General features: G+C 39.7%; 1 protein-coding gene across 1 annotated transcript in view; it reads right to left on the bottom strand.

Annotated features, from left to right (window-relative positions):
- TGFBR3 (transforming growth factor beta receptor 3) overlaps positions 1-23,740 on the bottom strand; it is a 186,226-nt gene that overhangs the window by 55,902 nt on the left and 106,584 nt on the right. Inside the window, exon 5 of the mRNA XM_018565083.1 lies at positions 1,291-1,474. Coding sequence (XP_018420585.1) covers positions 1,291-1,474 — 184 coding nt within the window. The remainder of the gene's footprint in view (positions 1-1,290; positions 1,475-23,740) is intronic.

Raw genomic sequence — 23,740 nt, 5'->3', positions numbered from 1 at the left:
ACTCACCTCTCCGCCGGCTTCCGGGAGTCCGGTCGGCGATCTGGTGACGTCGATGTCCGTGACGGCTAATGAAGGGAGGGGGGAGGAGTCCGGTGACGGCTAAGGAAGGGAAGGGGAGGAGTCCGGTGACGGCTAAGGAAGGGAAGGGGAGGAGTCCGGTGACATAGATGTCCGTGACGTCACTGGACTCCCCCCCCTTCGTTAGCCGACGGAGCCACTTGGGCCGGTGAGTTTTCCCAAAAAACTTTCTGCACGAGCGCCAGCCAAGGCATTGGCCTATACACATACAGCACAGCAATGAAGTAATAAAATGAACTAGGATCACACTAATCCAGCACGTTATTATTCTGAGTTGCCCCACTCAATCGGCGGCCATATTGAGCGTTATAATTAATAGAAATTAATCATTTAAATCAATTTTAAAAATTTTGATTAATCGAACACGTAAATTTTAATCATTACAAGCCCTACTTTAAATGGCCCTACCAATTCACTATAAACATTTTAAGGGGATTTCACATGCTTTTAAACTCAAAAACAGAATAGATCAAGACAACTTATCGCCAACTGTTACAACCATGAAGCAATTAAAATTGCTTGTGATAGGTTGCCTAGATCAATTTAATTGTTTTTGCCACTGAAAGCTGGTTGAAAGTGGTTAACATTTGCAAGAAAACTGGAATATGTATTGCCAGGACAATGTGAAGTTGGTTGAAGAATATTTCATTTTAAACCAGCTTTCATCTGAACTTGTGCATCCTGTTTTCTACTTTCTGACTGGTAAAACATTGCAAGCAGGACAGGAAGTGAGGGTAAATTGAAAAATCCATGCAGCAAATTACAGGCAGGAGTTCTTCCTTGCCCATACTATCCAAAACTAGAAAAAAAAAGTTTTGACTGAACTTACACTTTGAGGAGAGCGGGTATAGTAGCCATTTTGAGTGATTATAAAATAAAACTTCATAAAAATAAAAGTATTTCAAAAGAAAAAAAAGCTTTCAGTGGTAAATTCCCCATATTGTGTGCAAAAATAACAATTATAACAATAACACACCTATGCAATATTAATGTTTGTGAATTGAACATTTTAATGAGTAAATTATCATGGGATAAACTAATGGAAATACAAAATAATGATTCAACACCTATGCGATATTTATCATTACGAACTGAAATGCTATTAAGAAATTATTATTTTTATTATGATGATTAATACTTATTAATGTTAAAGTAATCATAACAAAATACCTTAAATACAAGTACTGTACTGCAATCCAATATTTGACTAACCTTCTCCCACTTTGATGTCTATTCTTTTGGTCATTTTGACTTCTGTGAAGGATGTTACAGCCCCATAGCTCTTCTGGGTCCACTGTAACAGGTGCTCATTTCCAGGGGGAAGGGGTCTTTCTTCTGAATGCGCAGACAGTGAGACGTTACCTGCTTCATATTGGAGAGTTGAGCCTTGTGATATCTAGAAGACAATAAATGATGCCATATTTACTTGATATAACAGTAACTTGTGAAGGGCAAGACATGAAATGGGAGCTTTTATTGCACAGGTAGAAAAGCAGTTTCAGACTGGCTGCAACCTACTTTAAGTGTCCAATGTCAGATAAAACATAAGCAGCTTGTCCACAGAGAAGAAATGAACATAAAATAAACCCGAACCTCACAAACAAGATCCCTTTCGAACACCGAAATGGCCCTTGTTGCCACACAGTATCTTGCCACAGAGCAGCATGCTCTCGCTTTCCCAAGGATTGCAAGAGTTCTGAAAGATGCTTGTAAAGGCAAATGCCTCTTCTATAAAGGATATTTGGAGGTGGAAAAAAATGAATCCATGTGGTTATTCTGTTGGTATTTCTCATCCAATAATGGTGAGCATGTATGATCTGGCTAATGGGTAGGAAACTTGCACAAGCCAAAGGATCTCTACAGTATCCTTGGCTAGACATTGGACACAGTAGATGTAGGAATTAAAGTGCCACATCAAATAAAATAGTCCAGATACTACTTTATTGCATTGGGGTCAGGGAACATTGAGTAGCCAACATGTTTCGGGGGTCCAAAACACACTCCCTTAATCAGGTATTGAGTTGTGATGGGATTACTTCAGGCCTGCAGGAGCTGGTTTGCCTGGAGCTTCTTCTATAATGAACAGTCATAGTAATGACCTAATCACCCTTGATTACTCAGTCTGCTCTGGAGTACCCTCTCCTAGCCAAACTGGCTTTCCCAATGCTTTAAACAGACATGCTGGAGAAAGGTAGACCCCTTCTATGATCTGCCCAAGGCTTTTCTTACACTATGCATGTACAAGTGACCATAACTTTAGATAATCTAGATTACATGTTTATGTTAGCTCAATTTTAGACAAAAGAAGACAGTATAATTAGATTTAGTAGTTTTCTTCAACAGGATTTAGACAGATAGAGCTTCACATTGCTTCCAAATCTGCATGTACAACTTTTGAACAAGCAGTAGAGACGTGCCACTTAATTCTGCCTATGATGCTCTGAATATGGAAATGTGAGTAAGTTGAGTAAAACTTCAATGGGATTAATAGACAGATGTATTTATTTATTTTTAGGTTTTTCAACTTTTTTGTTTCTTTACCATATAAATAAAATATTTATTTTACAAATAAACATTTCATACAGCGAACACCCATGACACTGATGTCAATGAGAGTTATGGGTTTTCTAAACAAACAACACTTCAGAGGGTGTTTGCTATCAGACATCTCTTTCTGATTGAAAGGGAAAGTAATTACTTTGCCCCCTTAAGCCACTGAGCGAGGACTGAAAAAGAACAACAAAAATAGACCTATGGTTTAGCCTGGTGGTTAGAAATGGGTTAATATGAAAGTCATGTGCAATATATCATAATTACCTAATAAAATTGCCAAAAGTGCTCACAGATATCTAACATGCTTAAAAATGTGAAAGGTGATCTCCAAGTTAATTATTTGTATACCATCAGCTTTTAATTCACTTATAAGTAGAAAAACGAGCAGTTTTGTTCCTAACACCTGATTTCTAGCATTTCTAAATGACTCTAGGGAACTGCAGCTAAGGTGTTTTATCAAAGTTATCACACACTATTATTCTGAAGCTCTTGGAAAGCTACACCATGAGTCAGATGTTATGACAGCATCAACCCTGACTGTTGCTCTAAGCATTGAGAAGCCTTGAAGTGTTTAGACATTTTATCATACACAATGCCAAAACTTAATGCTGACATTTTCTAGAGAAAGGAGTATGCTTTTTTAAAATGAAACCTAAACAAAAAGTTACTTTTTTTTGAGTGAGCTGGTAACAACACTTAAAATTACAATAAAGAACCTGCATCTAAAACAGAAGGCGAGATATCTGACATTTATGTAACTTTCATGTAAACTGCCATTTTAGCAAAAAGAAGTGTTAAATCAGCCACAGCCTGAGTAGAAAAGCTTGACCCCTGCCAGCAGCTGCAGAGTGGAACCCTTGCTATTTGTGCTCTTGAGTTTGCGGTCCAACATACCCCTTTTGAGTCAGACCTATAGGTCTGCAATCAGTAAATCTCATGCTCACTGCTGGCTAGAGAGATCTAGCTCTGACTCAGCAGGGGGTATGTCAGACCTCTACAGAGAGATCACTGCTTCCCCAGAGAGAATAAGGGTCCTATTCTGCAGAAGGCTGGCAGAGGACAGCCTTATCTATTCAGGCTATAGATGCTTTAGAAAGAAAATAAACTGTAAGATATTGAAGTCTTTTGTTTTGATGCACCAGGAATGTATTTAGCCGATATAAACAAAGTTTAATTTTGCTTATAAGACCAAAAGGTGTTATGCTATAGGTTGCAGCCCTGCACTGTTCATTGTATTTGCTAAAATGAAATATTGCTTTTGTTGCTGGATGGACCAACCCTGTCTGTACCTGGAGTACAATAAACTATATTAAAATACATTCTAATGAATGAGTCCTTTTAATGGACAATGATGTCACAGAAATCCAACATGAGGTGACGTTTCGGGGTCACATCTCTGGTCACATCTCTTGCCTTGAAGAAGGGACCCTGTGTGGCCCCGAAACGTCGGCTCATGTTGGATTTCTGTGACATCATTGTCCATTAAAAGGACTCATTCATTTTAACTTATGGAGTGCTGGTGACCTATTTTCTTCAATCTAATTCAAACCTATTCGTAGGAATATGATTCTCTAAGGCCACTCTCATGTACTGTAATTACATATAATACCATGGATACTGTGACTACAAGAGCAAAGACTTCCCCCGCATACTTTAACAAAGAGACCACAGAATCGTCTATGTTGTAATTACACATAATGTGTATTACACGCAATGTTACTACAAATCAACTATTCTATATTGTAACTGCATATACAGTACAGAAATACTATGTGTACTATAAGTACTGTATATAGAAGCTTATCTAAAATCAAGAGCATATATTCTCCTTTATCGCGATGAAATATATCAGGAATAGGATTCTTAAAAGAATAATGGCTTCCCACTACAGTTCCATGTACAAATAATATCCACTATTATAGCTATTTATTGTACCATGGTTAGTTTAACTAAGGTACACTAATAAGTCACTAATGTGAATGCCCTGTCCATGACAAAAGGAAGCCCCCTATTTAGGGTTCACAACTGGCGAGTGACCCTGTGAGGATGGGTGAAGGGACTTTGAGTTCCTGAAGTGAGGATGAAAATGTCTTATTTAACGTGAGAGGTTAAGTGCCCAGTAAATACCATCCCCTTATAACAATCATACACAGTACCAGGCATTGGCCCTTACACTAAAGAAACAACATAACCCTATAATCTTATATAGTCTGTAATTGCTTGCACACAGTAAGATGTGCACTGTAATTGCACTGTAACACAAAGTAACTACATAAATTGGAACCGGTCACCTACAAAGGAAAACTTTACACTCATTATGCATTCCGGATTAATTTAAAAATGTTAAAAGCAATTTCTGCAGTTCTTTAGCCTGCTCTACAATGTTATTACCTTATGTAATTCAAGAAAAATTCAGTAATAAGGGTCAGAGTACCCCAAACTGATACCTAAACTACCTCAAATTGCTGCTGGACGGTTAAATTGTCCATAGGCATATTAAATTTTTCAAAAGCTTAAATGACACATGCGCACATAAGTTTCCAACATTATAAGAAAAAGATGCAGCATAAGGTGTGAGTGCATAAGGCATGAGACCCCAAGGCGGGTTGGGCCAATTCCGGGAACTCGGGAGGGGACAAAGTGGCAGCATAAGAAGCTTGTGATTGACCTGATCACTAAGATCTACCTGAAACTGAAAGCTCAGCTCTGGCTCACTGATGCTTTATAAAACGATCTCACAGTGGTGTAGTTTTATAAAAACATTGCTAATAGGACAAAATATGTACTGGTTCCTCAGGACTACAGTTCAATAAAACACTACTGAGACTACTTAAGAACACTGCAGAAAGCTTAATATCCAGCAGCATCCAATCAGATTCAACTAGTCTTTCAGTTATCTGATTAAAGTAATCTGATTAGTTGCTTCTGGTTAATGGCCACATGCTACTATTGCTGTTCCCAATTCTTTATTATGTAAGCCAGCCTTTCTCAACCTTTTCACCTTGTCAGCGGAAAAGGCCTTCCCCTTACATTGATAGTTATTTGAGCTGCGCCCCTAACCTTGATGAGTGCCCATTACACTGATGGCAATTTTGAAAAGGACCCCTTAACGTTGATGGTAATGGTGGTGCTTGGTTGCATTGGTAGTCAGGGCCCCCTTACATTGGTGGTCTAAGGGAAGAAGAATGCCCCTCACATTTGGGGTCAGTCAGAAAATGGTCATTGGGGAAAAATGCACCCTTACAAACTGCTAAAAAGGCCATTGGTGTCAGTGGTTTCTTATCAGAGGGCAAAGGAGAGAGATTCCAATGGTCCCACACCACTGAGTTTGCCAGGTGATGTTGGTCTCGAAACTATGCAGTCACCACTAGGCAGGAAGTAAATTTGCAGCTGTTTACTACTAAAGGAACCTCTGGAGGAACCTTGGTTAAGCATGGCTGGCCTAGACCATGGACACTGTATATAATGGTATAACAGCAGACTGCCCTATAATGGAACAGTCTTTCCGGACGTAACCTGCCATATTGCTTTCACTTTGCAGGAAGGTTACATATAACAAATTAGATTCTTCCTAACCTCCAGTTATTGCATGAACACAGCAATAATATATCAAAAACATGTCATTGTATGTCTCAGGACTGGATGAATTATACATCTGATAAATACCACAACTGAGGCTTGTGTTTTCCTGGACAGGAATACACATTCACTGGCCAACTGGAGGTGATACTGGCTCACGGGTCAGTTCTGAAATGTAATTGTGGAGTCATTTTAAATGATAAGAATCACCACTACAGCCCCAGCCATAGGCAACACAGAACGGTCTACTAAGCAGAAACCGTTCACTGCTAAAAACGTGGCATGTGAAAGACCTTTCAATAAACAAGCAGAAATTAGCCGAATCGAGCAACAATCAGGTTTATATGTATGGGGATGTTTACATACAACATTCCAAATGACTAAACAGAGATCAATTCAGGTCAGTTTGCTTATTTGCTCACGTTTGTACAATGCACACACCTTGGCAAATTTCCAAGCTCAAATTGCCATAAAACAAAGTTAGCATGAAAAAACAAATAAAGCGCAGAGTTTACACATCAAATCAGATCATTAAAGCCTATCAACATAAAACGCCTGTGCCTCTCCAGACAAAGCTGAACTGCAAGTCCCAGCAAGCCACATCAGGAAACACATTTCCTCCAACCTGACCACATCTGTTTCTTGGGAACTGATTAGGCATACACTCATTAAACTACCATGCTAAATGGATCATAAAAACGTCATGTTGCATTGTCGGCGATATATTTATCCAGCAGGAAAGTGCTGTCTGTGGGCTGCAGTGATAAACAGTCTGATACCATAACAACAAACCTAATCCATTTCTAAATCCAAAAGCAAGTCTGGATGGAATGTACAAACCTCAAGAGAAGCTCTACGGCAGTGAGGAATTGAGTTTGAGCAAAGAGAAGAGTTCTCGATTATAGCACAAAGATGGTTTCTTCTTACAAATTTAAAGCAACCAGTGTCCTCTTTTTTTAATGTGTGTGTGTGTGGCAGGGATGGAAAAGGGGTCACGTGAATAGTAGGTGAATGGCTGTACCTTTTGGAAGAAAAATGAATGCTCCATAAATCTTTTGGTCCAGTTGCAGGAAATAAAGCCTGCCAACAGGTTCCTGTGCATTTAAGAGGGTAGTCCTTCTGCCAGCATTGGCACATGCCAGCAATTCTATAGCCAAGAACTCTTTTTGATTGTAATTGTATGTTTACGCAGAGGGGATTATCCTTAAGGGTATTAATAGGCTTTAGAATACAATTGTCAACAACAGTATAAGCACTAAATGGTCTTTTAACCCGTTCACTGCCAAGGCCTTTTTTAGGCTTAAAAAATTACTTCAAACCCCCCAAACATTATATATTTTCTGAAAGCCAAGACCCTGTAGAATAAAATGCTGGCAGTTGCAAAATTTTATATTGCACGATATTAGCGCAACTTATTATCAAAACCATACATTTAGTGAAAAATGCACTTAAGTTAAATTTAGTGCCCCAAAACACAATATAATACCCATTTTTTTAGTAAAATATAAAATATGAGATTATGAGTAATTAGATACCAAAATGCCCAGGTTAAAAATGGTGTGCGTCCGTGAAACAGAGACAAAACTCAGTACCCCTAAATGTCCATAGTCGACGGTTTAAAAGCCCCTACAGGTTATCAGTTTAAAGATACACATAAATATTGGCTCTAGAAATATTATTCTCACTCTGGCGTGCACGGCGATACCAAACATGTGTAATGTAATCGTCGTTTTCATATGTAGGTGACATGTGTTTACAGGAATACACGTACGCTCACAGGGTGGGGGACTTTAAAAATGTTTTTAAATTATTTTTACATTTATTTTAAACTTTTTTTTTAAACTTGACTTTAATTGCTATAACATCAGAGGGCTTAAAAGCTCCTAGCTAATAGTATATTGCTGGTGACAGGTCATCTTTAAGGTGACACTAGACCAAATACCCCTAGTGTCACCATTCCACTTTAAATAAGTTATTGGAGTGCAGATCGCACTTCAATAGCTTATTGCTTGGATTCAGTAGCCCAGCAATGACAGCTCAGGGACCAGAAGTGATGTAATACTCGTCGCTCCCGGTCAGATAGAGCATGGAGGAGATTGCTGAACGGAAGTTCGCCGCTCTCCTCCCCAGGTTCCCGCCGGCACCTGACATGTTGGTCCCAGGGCCGCAGGAGGGGCAGCTGATCCTGGAAAAACACGGCTGGGTTGTGGGGCGGGGGAGGGTCGGTCACTTTACCGGCCCATAGAATCGATCTGGGGGCAGCTGAGCAGCTAGAATCGCTTCTATTGTAAAGTCGACAGCCGGCTTTACAATTGTAAATAGAGTCCCGGCGCCTTAGGGCCGCTGCCAATGACGTAATATGTACTTCAGTGGACGCGAAGGGGTTAAATGATCTTTTCTCACTCAATGATGCATATATGTTCATTCCAACATCATACATTTCATGTGAACAACCAAATCTGTTGAAATTACAGGTAATAAACACCAGACAACGAAAACAAACACAGACCCTCCCATTTAGGGATCAGTTTGAAAGGACATGCTGCTATTTCTTCAGGTAGGAATCTGCAACAAAGTTTCCTAAAAATCTATGCACATGTACATTGATCACCCAAAGAAGATTTATTTCTTCTCAACAAAACTAGAGGTAAGCCATCTTTAAAGGAGAACTATGGGGTTAAGTCTTTTCCCCATAGTTCTCCTTAGGGTAACGGGAGGACACAAACTAGCGTCCTCCCGTCACCCTAGGCTCAGTATCGGCTGCTGCTCGCGGTATACTGAGACGCCGCAGCTGAAGCGGATCCCGACAATTGTGCCGGGATCCGCCCAGCTGCGTGACTGACAGCTGGCTCTGCCTATCTGGAGGCAGAGCCAGCTGTACCCGCCCCCTCCCCCGTCCGTTCCACCAGTCAGCGCTGGCGGATCGGAGCGGGGAGGGGGGAATCCAGCCCCTCCCCTGTCACGGCAGAGAGCCGTGACAGGATCAAGAGGTGAGCGAACGCCGGTATGTGTTCGCTCACCTCACGATCTACTGAGTCGACCTGTGACAGTCTCATTGTCACAGGTCGGCTAGAACTATGAGGTGAGTGAAAAACACTCACCTCATAGTTCTCCTTTAATCCAAAAAGAATACAGAGCAAGCTGAAATAAAGGGCAAAATTATTTGAATTGCTTAAACAAACGTGTAATTATATGGTTACTTATTAGAGGAACTGCAGGTGGAGCATTTGATACCAGTGTAACCTTGCATGATGTACACTGAAAACAAAAGGGAACAGAGCGCCACCTCTGTGTGTAAAATCGTTTATTAAGATAAATAAAACAAAAACTAGGTATATATGTACTCACAAGCAAACGTTTTCATCATGCTTTAACAACAAACAAGAGCCCACACTGTCTGTTAACCCAACGTCCCTTTTGTTTTCTATGTTCGTGGTGGAAGCCCAGAGCCCTGGATGAGCGGCCCCTCAAGTCTGTGTGAAAAACTGTGATAAACTGTTGAAAACTTTGAATATGCAACAGCAAGTAGATCGTTCAGCTGGCAGCCATTAGCGCCAAGAGTTGAAGAAAACTGTTTGTCTGATGGTTTCTATATACAAGTGGCGCAACAATGGGGGTGCGGCCCGCACCAGGTGACACCATCAGAGGGGGTGAAACCAAAATGACTGTAATTTTGGTGTTACCCCCTCTGAAAAGTTGGATCGAGAGCCTGACAGCTGCACGAGAGGAGGGGACCTAGCATAAAAATGGCTTGGCCAGCTGATTTGAAAAATGTTCCGGAGGGCATGGCAGCGAAAGGGTTAATGACGTCACGCGTATATACATAATGACATGAATACCAGGTGATGCCGCTGCCATATACATTCATTCCTTCCATTGGATCTTTTTTGTAGTAGTAGTTTTTGTGTAAGAGGTAGGAACAAGGAGCAAAATATATCCTTGCTGCACCACAAATAAATGGTTGGCAGCCCATAATGATCTGATCCGGAGGACTGTACTACAGTGCCCCTGCATGCTTAGAGTATAGATGCACGAGAATAGGAGGACATGTGTCTAGCATATTGGTTTGAAACACATTATTTTTATGGTTATTTTATGATTATTGCAAGTGTAATTTGTAAGACTGTTGAAGCAACAAAATTTGGCCAACCAATTTACATCTTGCTATTTACTCTCTCATTAAAAAAAGAACTCCAAGACAATAAAAAAAAGTAATTCCACTGGCTCCCTGCGAGCTGCTAGACTACTCCCTGCAGCCTCTTCTCCCCATGGCTGCAACGGCCTAAGCACTTCTTATATCATCATGTCTAAGTCCCCATTCCCATTGAGCGGATTACCGTGCAGATTTCTGCTCGAAAATCACACATATTGCCGCGAGATCACGCTCGTCCAATGATTTTCAATGGAGTTGTTCAATGCTACAGCTCAATGTAGCCTGTAGCTCGTCGCTGTCACGCGTCGCTTGTGCAGGACCCCTTTTTGCGCTGATGTTGCACAATTTTGCAGGTATTTTCATGCAGCCCAATATGAAAAGTCGTGCGATCGTTGCACGAAAAGTCACGCTATATTGCACTATTACGATCGTGCGGAAATCCGCACAAGTTGCATGTCGCTCAGTGTGAATGGGGTGTCATGCAGGTTAATTGCATGTCCATAGCTAGAGTGGAGGGGGAGAGAGCAGAATGCTGACTGCCGCATGGGCGAAGGATCAAGTGAGCAAAACTGCTTTATTTGAGCCCCCTAGGTAAAACAAGCACTTAACTTTTGCAGGGCGAGGGTAGCGCCACTGCAAGGATAAGTTTTTGTTTTTTCTAGACTTCTTCTTTAAAGAAAGAATGTATATATAAATAACTCACAGGAGGTTGCACAGTGATAATAAGCCCCTGAAAGACTTACTGTGCCATTCTGCAGTTGATGAATTTACACCACAGGCTCTCTAAAAAAATCAAAGTTGCTAACATATCAAAAATACACTAATAAAGAGGGCGCATGCACTTTTCCTGTTCCATGGTACAAATGTGCGCCATTATAAACAACCCAGCGGAACCAGTATAACAGATGTCAGCAGAGGACAGGCCAAGCCATATTCCTGCCATCCTAGGGCCAGAATGTTTAGATCTCCTTATGGGTTGTATTATGTTTTGACCAGACTTATATTTCTTATTAGAAATCTTGGCTATTGCAATGGCAATTTAAAAGTAAAGAGTTTTGCTTCATCTGTCAATTCCATAAACTTTATTACAGCAGCTTAAGGTGATGGCAAGATACCAAAACCTTTTATTATTACTGGATGTAAGTCAACTGCCTGGCTAAAAAAAAAAAAAGAAAATGAAAAAAATGACTTAATTTCCACACCTGCCATTGACACACGATCATCTTACATCACCAGAAGCTAAGAGAGTTAGGCTCACCATACACAGCTTGTTTCTGAAGGGCTGAATGAGAGAAAATCAATCCATTCTCCCATCTAAACTACTAGTGTACAATGAAAATACATTGGTCAGCTGCAGTCTCTGTTAGATTTTGTACAGTAAATTACTGCAATATATAATAAGTGCAGTATACTAGAGAAATTAGTTCAGTGTCAAATGTTTGATGTAATCCAATGTTAAACTTTGTCTTTACACAGGAGCTTCCTGTAATAAAGACCAGTCACTGCTGCTCTCTTCTTGTGCAGGGTGACTGGTCTTGTCTCCACCCCCTACTTTAGTTTTCTGCAAGCAGCTTGTAGTGGGTGGGACTTGCTCAATCACTCCCACAGCTCTGTTATCTGCACAGGTTATGTGCATCAAAGTTATAATGTCACTACTACAAGCTAATAACTGGTCTTGCAAAGGCATTTGGGGCATGCAAAGTGGATTTTTATTGTTGCGGCTATTGAGGAATATATTTAAATTAAAGGTTTTTTTTGTGCCCGGAGTTTAGCTTTAAAGCAAGTACAGAAACATACCTGTTGAATTTACTGTATGCATTCAGCTATGTTCTTTTATGTGTTGACAACATACAGCATTTTTATGAGTGGTGCCTTGCCTAATTTTCTCTTGCCAAGCTACTCAGACTCATCTACTTTGCCATCTCCACAACCTAAAGGCTAATCATTCTGTAGTCCCATGATAAGGACTGTGATGGGTAACTACTATTCAAGAGACAACACAAAGTGAGCATAAAGGTCCCCACACACCTTACGATAATCGTACGATAATCGCGGGAAATCCCGCAATCATACGATTATCGTAAGGTGTGTGGAAGCCGTACAACCTCTACTACTGTAAGGTCGCACGACTTTAAACTTACGAACATGTTTGAAGTCTTGCGATGGTTGTAAGGTGTGTGCCCAGCCTTAGACAAGGGACATCCCTAAAGTTCTGATAGAATGTCACTTGAGTGCCCAGCCCAGCAGCAATCTCCGGGGTCTGGATGTCTACATAAGTCATTATGTAGATGACATTGTTAAGTACCAGACACAAATTAACAGCACTACTAGGTGTACAAAAAAACTAGATACATGCATTAAGCCAAAACAAAAATGAATCCCCTAACATATCCTAAATACCATATATTACTGTAAATACTAAACAAAAGAGTTATTTTTTATTAAACACAAATGTTAGCTACAAGCAAATAAAGAGATCTACCATACCCTGCAACATCCCCCAAACTACACATGAGAACAAGTTAAAAAACAACCCATTATGTCCAGCTCATACATAGCACAAAATGGATAAAATATAAACATCCAACGAGAGTCCCTGATTGGTGAGACTTGGGTCACAGATATAGAAGCACCGAACCTGTAGCAATGGACATACAGCAGCAGAATAATATGTATGCAACATAAATGATAATATACACTGCCTGTCCAAAGTCCAAGTCACACACACACACTCTAATATTTCGTTAAACCGCCTTTAGTTTTGATTACAGGAGGTATTCTCTGGGCATTGTTTTGATAGGCTTATACAATGTCACAACTTTTTTCCCATCCAGAGTATCATTCATTTTTCACCAAGATCTTGTAGTGATGATGGGAGAGTCGGACCACTGTATAAAGTATTTGCGAGTACATTCCAAAGATTCTCAAGGTTTGGACACTGTGGTGGCCAATCCATGTGTGAAAATTATATCTCATGTTCCCTGAACCACTCTTTCACAATTTGAGCCTGATGAATCCTGGCATTGTCATCTTGGAATATGCCCATGCCATTAGGAAGAAAAAATCCATTGAGCTAAATCCAGATGGTTACTTCTTTATTGGACAGACAGTGTATATTTTAAAGTAAGTTGCCAAATGTGCTGTCAGTGATACTGATCAATGGCCCGGTCGTATTTTTAAGAAAAAAATATGCAAAAACTTGTATCACAGGAGAGAAGTGGTACAACCTCTGGACCCGCTGATGTATAGGAGCTAAGCTGATGGAACAAACAATGCTTAACATGACAACTGATTGGTCAGGACGGACATGAAAGACTATTAGGGGAATAAATATCCCCTCAAGTGAATCATTAAGGTAAAAAAGCCAAACATTAAATGACTACAACCATTTGCTGCCATTGCTGGTAAGTGGTAAGAGAGCCGGATGAAACACCACTCCTCCTCATACCAGTCAGTGGACTCTCCCTCACCAGAGTCCAGCAGAGCTCACTCAAAAGAAGAATGAGCATACACAGACCACAAGGCTTGTGTCAATGTCATCACTTTCACATCATTTTAAGATGCTTCTGATCTTTTGACCTGCTCAAAGCAGGCTTTGCATTCTGATTGACTTGTATGGCAAGAAAAATCTGCTTGAAGGGAAGAAAAGTCCTTAATGTAATACAGCGATCTGAAACAGAAGTGGGCCAGATATGCCTCTGATGATGTCAAAGCCCTAAAAGGCTCCTGTGAGGCAGGAAAAACAGAATGTACTTAGTTACTGTCATTTGTCATACCTGCGGCTTCCATTTGGGAATTATGTAGTAAAAGGTACAATTTTACTGATTGCTTACATACATTAAATTGGGCTAATGTATCCCTGTTAAGACAGTTAAACTTCAGATTTTCTGCTTTATAACATATAAAAATGTCATGGAAAGCGGTAAAGGGTGCCTAACAGGCTTGTGGAATCCACTTTTAAAGCAGAATGACTGTGGAAAACAAAGAGGTAAAATTAAATTTAAAGTTGCCATAACATTTGTTACACTGCGATCGCTCATACAGATACAGTGCATACAGTGAAATGCATCTGCCATAGATCTTAATGAATTGTTTATTACATCAGAAGATATTTCACTTCTGATCCTGCAGTTTAGTGGTAGTTAAAATTAATGTAGGGATATGTCACATGCTTTTAGCCAGTGGTAATGATTTCATTCTTGAATAAGATTTATGGCCAAAAGGCTTTCATCTTAAATATGTTTTACGATGTTTTTGGTTTTGTTGAAGAGTGTAACATCATAATTACCTCTTAAAAGGGTGACACTTACGCTGCAAAAAAAGAAACAAAAATGCTAGTGAATTGATTGAGTGGAATGTTGAAATCTGGATCACAAATTGAGGAAAATGTCACAAAGTGGAAAGGAACATCTGCTTCAGTTATTTAGATGACACCATCTGAAATGGCTGTCATTGACTTTAGTGTTTTGCTCCAGGAAAAGAAAAATTACTATTTTCCACAATGCACCACCCCCAGAACCTGCAGTAGCTTGATATGTCCTGGAACCTTTCTATGACATATGAGTGAGTGATACTTGTTGGATAAATAGCCAGTCCTTGATGTCCCACATGTGTTATTCATTGAAAAGATTTAGCTACTAGTTGTAAAGATAACCTTGTGATATGTGCTGCCAATGCTGAATTTGATTTACCCCTAATATATCACAGATGACGAAAGAATCAACACTTAAATGGTAAAAAGGTTGTGGCAGAAAACTCTGGCTAGCATTTCCAACTTTAGCTCTTACAGTAGAGCTGTAATAGTACGTGAACTTATTTGGTCACAGCCGAGGAACCACATTGCACTTACAATGACAACATTTTAACAACATATTCCTAACTCAGTTGAAAATTATTTTTTTGGGGACGCTGTTTTGCTCCCATTGGTGATAAAGATGATGTGTTCAAATCCTTAACCGGAATTTATTTGCGAGGGAGCACAAAGAGCCAAAGTGAAAACCTAGTTCTGGCTCTATGGCTGCGATGGTAATTGGAAAGATCTCCACTGGAGTCCTGGACAGCACTAAAGACCATGTTTTTTATTGAACGCTGCCTCATTCCAGCCAAAACAGAGAATACATTTTTTGGGGAATTGTTCTGCAACCACACATTTTCCTCATCAAAAAACAGATAATTTAACTTTTACAACTATTACTTTCTGCACTTCAATATAATGGACTTTGAATGAGTGAATAATACTTTGCCAAATCATTACAAGAGAGGTTCGAAATTCAAATATTGCTAATTAAGTCCAGGCAACTATTGGTCTATGTCTATGTGGGGTTTCTCTGAAGGGTGTCAATAAATGCTTCCAACTACTAGAAAATCTATATAAAGACATTTCTGCAGAGGAAAGGGGACAAGCTACCCACCGAGCATGCATACCTCCCAACTTCCTGAAATAGGAAAGAAAACACCTTTCAGCACAAAATATGTAGGCAAATGACACACATCAGTAGCGCCACCATTTATGTGAACCATTGAGGTGTAATTCCTGAAAAACGGTTGGTTATAAACCACAAGTACTTTCTTTCACCAATACTTTTCCTTTATACAGGCTTTTCAAAATAACAACAAGTGAAATAAACAAGTGCAAATAAATTATATATATATATATATATATACACACACACACACATATATACACAGTCATGGCCAAATATATTGGCACCCCTGCATTAGTCAGATAATGCACCACTTCATGCAGAAAATTGTTGCAATTACAAATGTTTAGGAATTCTCATGTTTATTTCTTTTGTTTGCATTGGTATGACACAAAAAAAGTGGAGAAAAAAAAAGCCAAATCTGACACATTCCATGCAAAACTCAAAAAATTGACTTTCCATAGACACACTCCTAAACCTTGTGGACAGCCTTCCCAGAAGAGTTGAAGCTGTTATAGCGGCAGAGAGTGGGTCAACTCAATATTGAACCCTACGGACTAAAACTGGGGCGCCATTAGAGTTCATGTACGTGCAAAGACAGGTGTCCCAATACTTTTGGCAACATAGTGTATATGTATATAAAGATCAATACAACAGAGCAAAAAGAGGGACAACAATAGATGGAGGGATTTGGTTCTAAACTAGGGCTGTCCATCCAAATTAGGGGCAGTTGGAAGCTATGTATCCAACACATATTGCATTGGTTAGGTTAGGCAGACAAAAACCATTGGGCTTGGTGCTTTTCATGTTGTATAAAAGGATGGGAAGATGTCCCATAGCCCAGCACTTATGGTAACACATCTGACTAGGCTTTGAGAGTTCAAAAACTAATACTCATAGAATTACAGGTGTCTTATTAAGAACAATAGGCAGTAGAAACTCTGTCAGAGATGTTTCTTTTTGTGACAATCATTGCTTACATCAACTGGACACACGCATTGCCACAATGCTTTGTATATCTACGAACATCAGAGATGGTCAGATTGCTTGAATCACTTCCATTTACAGGGCTGTGTATGGCTAGCCTAATAACCAATGCCAATCCCAGGTCCACAATTCTTTCATTATGCTGAAGCCCATTAATGTCTCAATGGAAATATCACCTTTCTTTACAGCTGTACAAGGTCAACACTAGTTTAACTTTATTGTGTATTATGTCACATGATAATCTCTACATATAATCTGCAAGCTATGTAAATGGTATGCCTAAAATAAAGTAGACCCATCTACGTAGTTAAGTATAGTGAGAGCCAATACAAACACAACTTGTCCTTACATAGCATGTTGAACTAGGCAGCTGAAGGGGTTCCATGCAACTAGGAAATATAACACCAAGTGAATACATCAAAATGTGAAGAGAATCTATCTTTATAAAGTAATGTACACATTATTAATTCAACATTAGAGAAACATGAAATACTGCAGCTAAATGTAAGCTCTGGAACTAAATTATTTGTCATATTAGAGACTGCCTGCTATTTATAGCAGTAATACTGAAAAGTAAGTTAAATGTACTTTGGGAAATAAATCACCTATCAGAATCAGAACTTTATCACAAACATACAAAGCTGATATTAGCTCTAGAATGATTTATACAATTAGGATGTAATTTAGGCTCACTGATATTTTTAATAATGTCAAACAGTAAAGCTGACCATAAAGTCCATGATGGCTGGACTTTGACAAACAATTCAGCTGCCAACTTTTTGGCAGATTGCGATATAGATATGTTCATATTGCACAATATGGAAAAAATGCTTACTGGCTAAGAGAATGCAACCTGTGCAGTTATCATGCTTCACATTTTAGGGAGATTAGTCTGCATGGGACATTAGCTAAGATGTGAAAATTAACTTAGACATACACTATATTGCCAAAAGTACTGGGACGTCTGCCTTTATACGCACATGAACTATAATGGCATCCCAGTCTTAGTCCGTAGGGTTCAATATTGAGTTGGCCCACCCTTTGCCACTAGAACAGCTTCAACTCTTCTGGGAAGGCTGTCCACAAGGTTTAGGAGTGTGTCTATGAGAATGTTTGACCATTCTTCCACAAGCACATTTGTGAGGTCAGGTACTGATGTTGGATGAGAAGGCAGGGCTCGCAGTCTCCGTTCTAATTCATCCCAAAGGTGTTCTATCGGGTTGAGGTCAGGACTCTGTGCAGGCCAGTCAAGTTCCTCCACCCCAAACTTGCTCATCCATGTCTTTATGGACCTTGCTTTGTGCACTGGTGCACAGTCATGTTGGAACAGGAAGGGGCCATCACCAAACTGTTGCCACAAAGTTAGGAGCATGAATTTGTCCAAAATATCTTGGTATGCTGATGTCTTAAGAGTTCCCTTCACTGGAACTAAGAGTTCCCTTCACTGGAACTAAGAGTTCCCTTCACTGGAACTAAGAGTTCCCTTCACTGGAACTAAGAGTTCCCTTCACTGGAACTATGGGGCCAAGTCCAACCCCTGAAAAACAACCCCACACCATAATCCCCCCTCCACCAAACTTTACACTTGGCACAATGCAGTTAGGCAAGTACCGTTCTCCTGGTAACCGCTAAACCCAGACACGTCCATCAGATTGCCAGACAGAGAAGCATGATTTGTCACTCCAGAGAACACGTCTCCACTTCTATAGAGTCCAGTGGCGGCGTGCTTTACATCACTGCATCCGACGCTTTGCATTGCACTTGGTGATGCAAGGCTTGGATGCAGGTGATCGGCCATGGAAACCCATTCCATGAAGCTCTCTACGCACTGTTGTTGTTGTGCCAATCTGAAGGCCACATGAAGTTTGGAGGTCTGTAGCAATTGACTCTGCAGACAGTTCGCAACTTCTGCGCACTATGCTCTTAAGCATGCCCTGACCCCGCTCTGTCATTTTACATGGCCTACCTCTTCTTGGCTGAGTTGCTGCTTTTCTCAGTTGCTTCCACTTTGTTATAATACCAATAACAGTTGACCTTGGAATATTTAGTAGCAAGGAAATTTCACAGACCACCTGAATCCAATAATTTGGAGGTGTGTCCCAATACTTTTGGCAATATAGTGTATATGTTGCTCAGTTATGGTGAACTAAGTAGGCTTGGTCAATGATCATCTAATGTCTATGAGAGTCATTTTAGTAGATTGCAAGCTGCCGATAGTTTTGTGTGAAACTGTAGTTGTCAATCAAAACAGGGAGTTGTCAATCAAAACTTTGTAGAATTGATATCATATCTCATCAGCTGGCAGAAAATAGACCTTTCTTGGACTGAGTTGCAGTACGTGAGCAGCATAAACGCAACACTTTAATCCAAGAGTGTCAGCATAGAACCTTATTTTCATTTAACCAATGAACTTAACTTCATTCCACCTGGCAGAATGTAGGAGGTATGGACATTTTTGTGGCCTTCACAGTCAATGACATCCAATATTATATGGCATAATTCTTAGGTTGACATCTGGACTAGTGATTTTAAGAGAGCTTGACAAAACCGCATAAATTATGAGATTTTTTTTCTTCTGTTATTGCAATTACACTTTGCTATAGTGACATTTCTCAATGAAACTGAGGACTGTATTAGTCAGCACCACTACAAGCTAAGTACAACTCTGCCATTTTAACTAAACGTACAACATAACTGTCAACAGGAAAACATCCATCTTGCCTATAAATACTATATTAATCATTACAGCTCCTTAGGACGTCTATTACTTTTACTGCTTTGTATCAAATCAAGCTAATGATTATATACTACTCAGTTCCTGTTTAATAAGCAATTTACACTTCTACATCTCCTGGCCACTTTCATCACATTCATTCTAAACCTGCCTCGCTGTGTGGAAACATTAATAGCTGCAGTTCCTATGAGCCTAAACACTGGCAGCGCATTTACTCTTACGCCTCACTCCTCTCCTAGTGGGACTTGAGGCTCACATCTGGATCTATTTAAAAAGTGATTCTGGAAATATATCCTCCTGACTTCCCGTTAAACGCTAAGCACAGGAAAACAAATGGCACTTGTTTTTCAGACAGTTTTGACAGCAATCCAAGAAGTAGACCAGGCAATTGCCTGCCTACAAGTCACTTGTGAGGGTATCATGTTAACCAGTTTCCAGCATAGGATGGGGAATAGAGGATAGCTTCAATGTTTACTTGCCAATAGTACCTTCTTGAAGAGTAACAGAGAGCAAATCAGTCACTTCTCTCCTGCAGCGAATAATACAAACTACTACAACGAGTTCCAGATGGCAAGATATACAATCCAAATAGTCTGACAATGTGGTTGTTGTGGATTTGCCATAAAATATGTACAGTCACATTACTATTCGCATTTACAAAAGTCAACCCAAAGAGTTTTCACTCCAGTCTTAGTCCATATGTTATGTATTAATGTGTCTCATTTCTTCTGGATGTGAAAATGGATGTGTTGCTTACACTCATGGAAGACATTTAACAGGTGAAACCAATATTCATAGGACTGAAGCCTGTCAATAAATTAGTAAAGGATAGCACAAGATAACCATGCCACAGATATAGCTGGACTGGCCAGAGGTATCAGTTTTGAAGAAGCTTTACTGATCCATGGTATAGAAGCATGAAAGAATAAGGTCTTCACATGCTTTGTAAATAGCATTTCTCTGCATAATTACACATAGTTATTGTATATGATATAGTAAGAATCATGGTGATTGTAGAGAATCTCAGAGAAAATAAATTTTTGTATTAAGAAGTAACAGTTGGTATAGCCTGGGTATCCCATGTGGCCAACCCTAAGAATTGTTTCTGGGAATTGTACCAGGTAGGCGTTTGTAGATTTTCAATGTCAGGGTCAGTATGTTACCGACAACTGACTGTTGTACTCTGTATACCGAGCAAAACATTACATAACCCTTACCCCAGAACTCTACATACTATATTTTTTTTTTATGTGAGGACTACTTAGCAGCACAGCTGTGAACCAATGATCACTTTGGTTAGGAGTATGTAGCTTACAGCATATCTTACAAAGCACAGCAGTCAGAACTATATCACATACAATATAGTGTACAGATTGCAGTGCTCAGCAGTATGTAAAGTACAGCAGACCTATATAAATAGTTACACATCCTATGTGCTGTACTTTACATACACCTATCCTCTGCATTTTTAAAAGCTTTGTTGTATGTTACTTAGTCCTGAATGCTGCACTGTGCAAGCTGTGCAGACCAAATTGATCATTGTTTTAACAGTTTCTGGTTGCTACGTTGTCCCTACATCACAAGATGTCTGTTATTACCTTTATTAGCTAAAAACTCTCTATTATGTAGCTTTCTGAAACTAGTTTTACCAGCATAAGGTGACTTTCCCTTTTACACTTGACTTGCTGACTTTAGGTCCATAGACCACCAACCATACCCCCGTCCAATACAAAAGCCTCAGCAACCAACATGTATTTATTTATTTTTTACAGCTTTTTATAAAGCGCTGACAATTTACACAGCACTTTATTAGTCCCTGTCCTAAAGGAGCTTACAATCTAAGGTCCGTATCCCACATGAAGGCCAATTTAGACAGGAGCCAATTAAGCTTCCAGCATGGAGTGTGTTAGGAAACCAGAGTACTCAGAGAAAACCCATGCAAGCACAGGAAGAAACTCCTTGCAGATACTGTCCTGACCAGGATTTGAACCAGGGACCCTGAGTGCTCCACGGCAGTAGTGCTGACCACAACACCACTGTGCTGCCCTGTGGGCATTCTTGTGGGTCAGAGAATTGGCAGTTGGCAGAGCTTTTTCCTTTAATACACGCAAACATTTTCCGACAATGCCAATCATGTTTAATCAGCTTACAAAGACAAAATATATGAACTGTCAGAGGAAGGTTACCTTGAATCAATCAAAACTATTTGAAAACAGTTGACAATTGCAGAAAATTGTCATGTGAATGGAAAGCATTCATTCTAAAGTCGGACCCCTAGAAACCATATGAATCTGTGAAGCACAGTATGGATATTTGTATGACAAATAATGGTAATAGCAATGTTATAGTGTCAGTCTTCTAAGTTTTATAAGTTGTTAGAAACTAGAAACCACCGCTAGAAACTATAGCAGTTCTGTTTAGATCGGGGTTCTTCTTTAAAACAAAGAAAATACTGTGATATGTTTAATAATGTCAACAAACTGAACATTTCCAATTCAACATAATAGATACGCAACAGAGAAAGTCAGAAACTGGATCGAGGAGTAAATCTTCCTGCTGTTTAGGCCTCAAGCATACTGCCAGATATAAATAAGCAGATGTCCACCATTTATTTTCATTTGGTACATGATTGTGTATTTATGTACAGCACTCAGTATTGTTTTATCACAAGCCAAAATCAGAGAATGCAAGGGCTCACTTCACGTTACTTAAGCTTCTTTAGTTTGATTACAATTCACAATAAATAACTGCAATCAGAAATCGGTTTCTGCGAAACACACAAAGAACCTCTGAAAGAAAGGTAAATAAATAGTAGTTATATACATGTGCGGCTAGATAAACATAGAGCTTTAAAAAATGGGCACTTCAGTGACATAACAGGCTAGATATCAAGTAGCTAAGACTGAAGTCATTAGGTACATGTTCATACATATGCATACAAGAACACAGGGTATTTATCACGATGTGGGAGAGCTTAGACCTGCCCCACATTCTCCAGCACAACAAAGCTCTGGTATATGTTGTATATTGAAGAGTTTACAATTTTATCATTGGAAGTAGAAAGCCCTTTGAAAAATTATTGTTGCATAGTAAATAGACTGTCATGGCTAGCCTTACATGGCACCTGGTACCAAACGTTAGTATGGTATCCACACATTTTTAAACCTGTTAGAGGTGAAACCTCAAGGTACCAAATGGTGAAGTGGCTCAGTGGCAGTCTTACTTAGTCAAAGCGTTTTTCACTCTTGCAGGTGTAGCGCTCACACCTGCTAAAGTGAAAGCCGCTGGATGAAATGGGTCTTCCTAGCCTGTCTAGGGTGTACAATTCCATTGCTGCCCCAAAAGCATTTGCTAACCCTCCAGTGGTGGCCAACAAAGCAACTTCCAAATTGATGATATGATGCTGCTATGTACATATTGCTGGTGGCTGTCATAGACTCTAAGACAGGGGTGTCAAACTCATTTTAATCGTGGGCCGCATCAACATTATGGTTGCCCTCAAAGGGCCTGTAAGACTATATAAATGTATCTAATTTTTATCATAATTGCCTCTGCATTCGATTATCACTGGTTTTAGTAATAACTTAATACCTAGATCTGAAAGTAGAAGTCTAGGAAATGGCCTGGTGGGCCGGATTGAGTTTGACACATGTGCTCTAAGAAATCCATCCTTTGACATAATGAACTCATACTGAACACAGATACATTCAAAGCATGTGTCAACAAATTGGTTCCCTACCCTATGTACTATCAGCACCACCAGTGAAGCCAACAGAACATCAACACAGCTCTGTAAAGATTAGATCACCACCAACAAGAAACTATCCTCCTTCACATATGTACGGCTGGTCCACTCTCAATGTCCAAGTCTCAACACCAATACCATCACAGAAGTGAATAGAGATAAAGTATTAATGTGATATTAAAGTCATTTTTCAAATATATTCACATGCTTTTCAAAAAAACTTACAATGTATGGTGGTTACTCCTGCTGTCAAGGTTTTACTTCCTGGCAAATTATCTGGTCCTCTGAGTGCTGGCCCTCATATCCCAATTCAGATTGGCTCCTTTCCCTGGCAGGGTTCTATGGAGCCACCCTTGCGTACACACTCCCAATCAAAACTAGTGCTGAATGGACACTGTTTTTGTCCATGCAAACATTCTTCTTTTTCTACTGTTATCAGTTGTAATATGCTTAAAATATATTATAAATAACTATATATCTAGATATAT

This window comes from Nanorana parkeri, unplaced genomic scaffold (assembly GCF_000935625.1).
Source record: "Nanorana parkeri isolate BGI_ZX_2015 unplaced genomic scaffold, ASM93562v1 scaffold811, whole genome shotgun sequence".
NCBI classification, from domain to species: domain Eukaryota; kingdom Metazoa; phylum Chordata; class Amphibia; order Anura; family Dicroglossidae; genus Nanorana; species Nanorana parkeri.
Note: the sequence above shows the minus strand (reverse complement) of the source record. Positions and strands in the feature narration are given on the sequence as shown.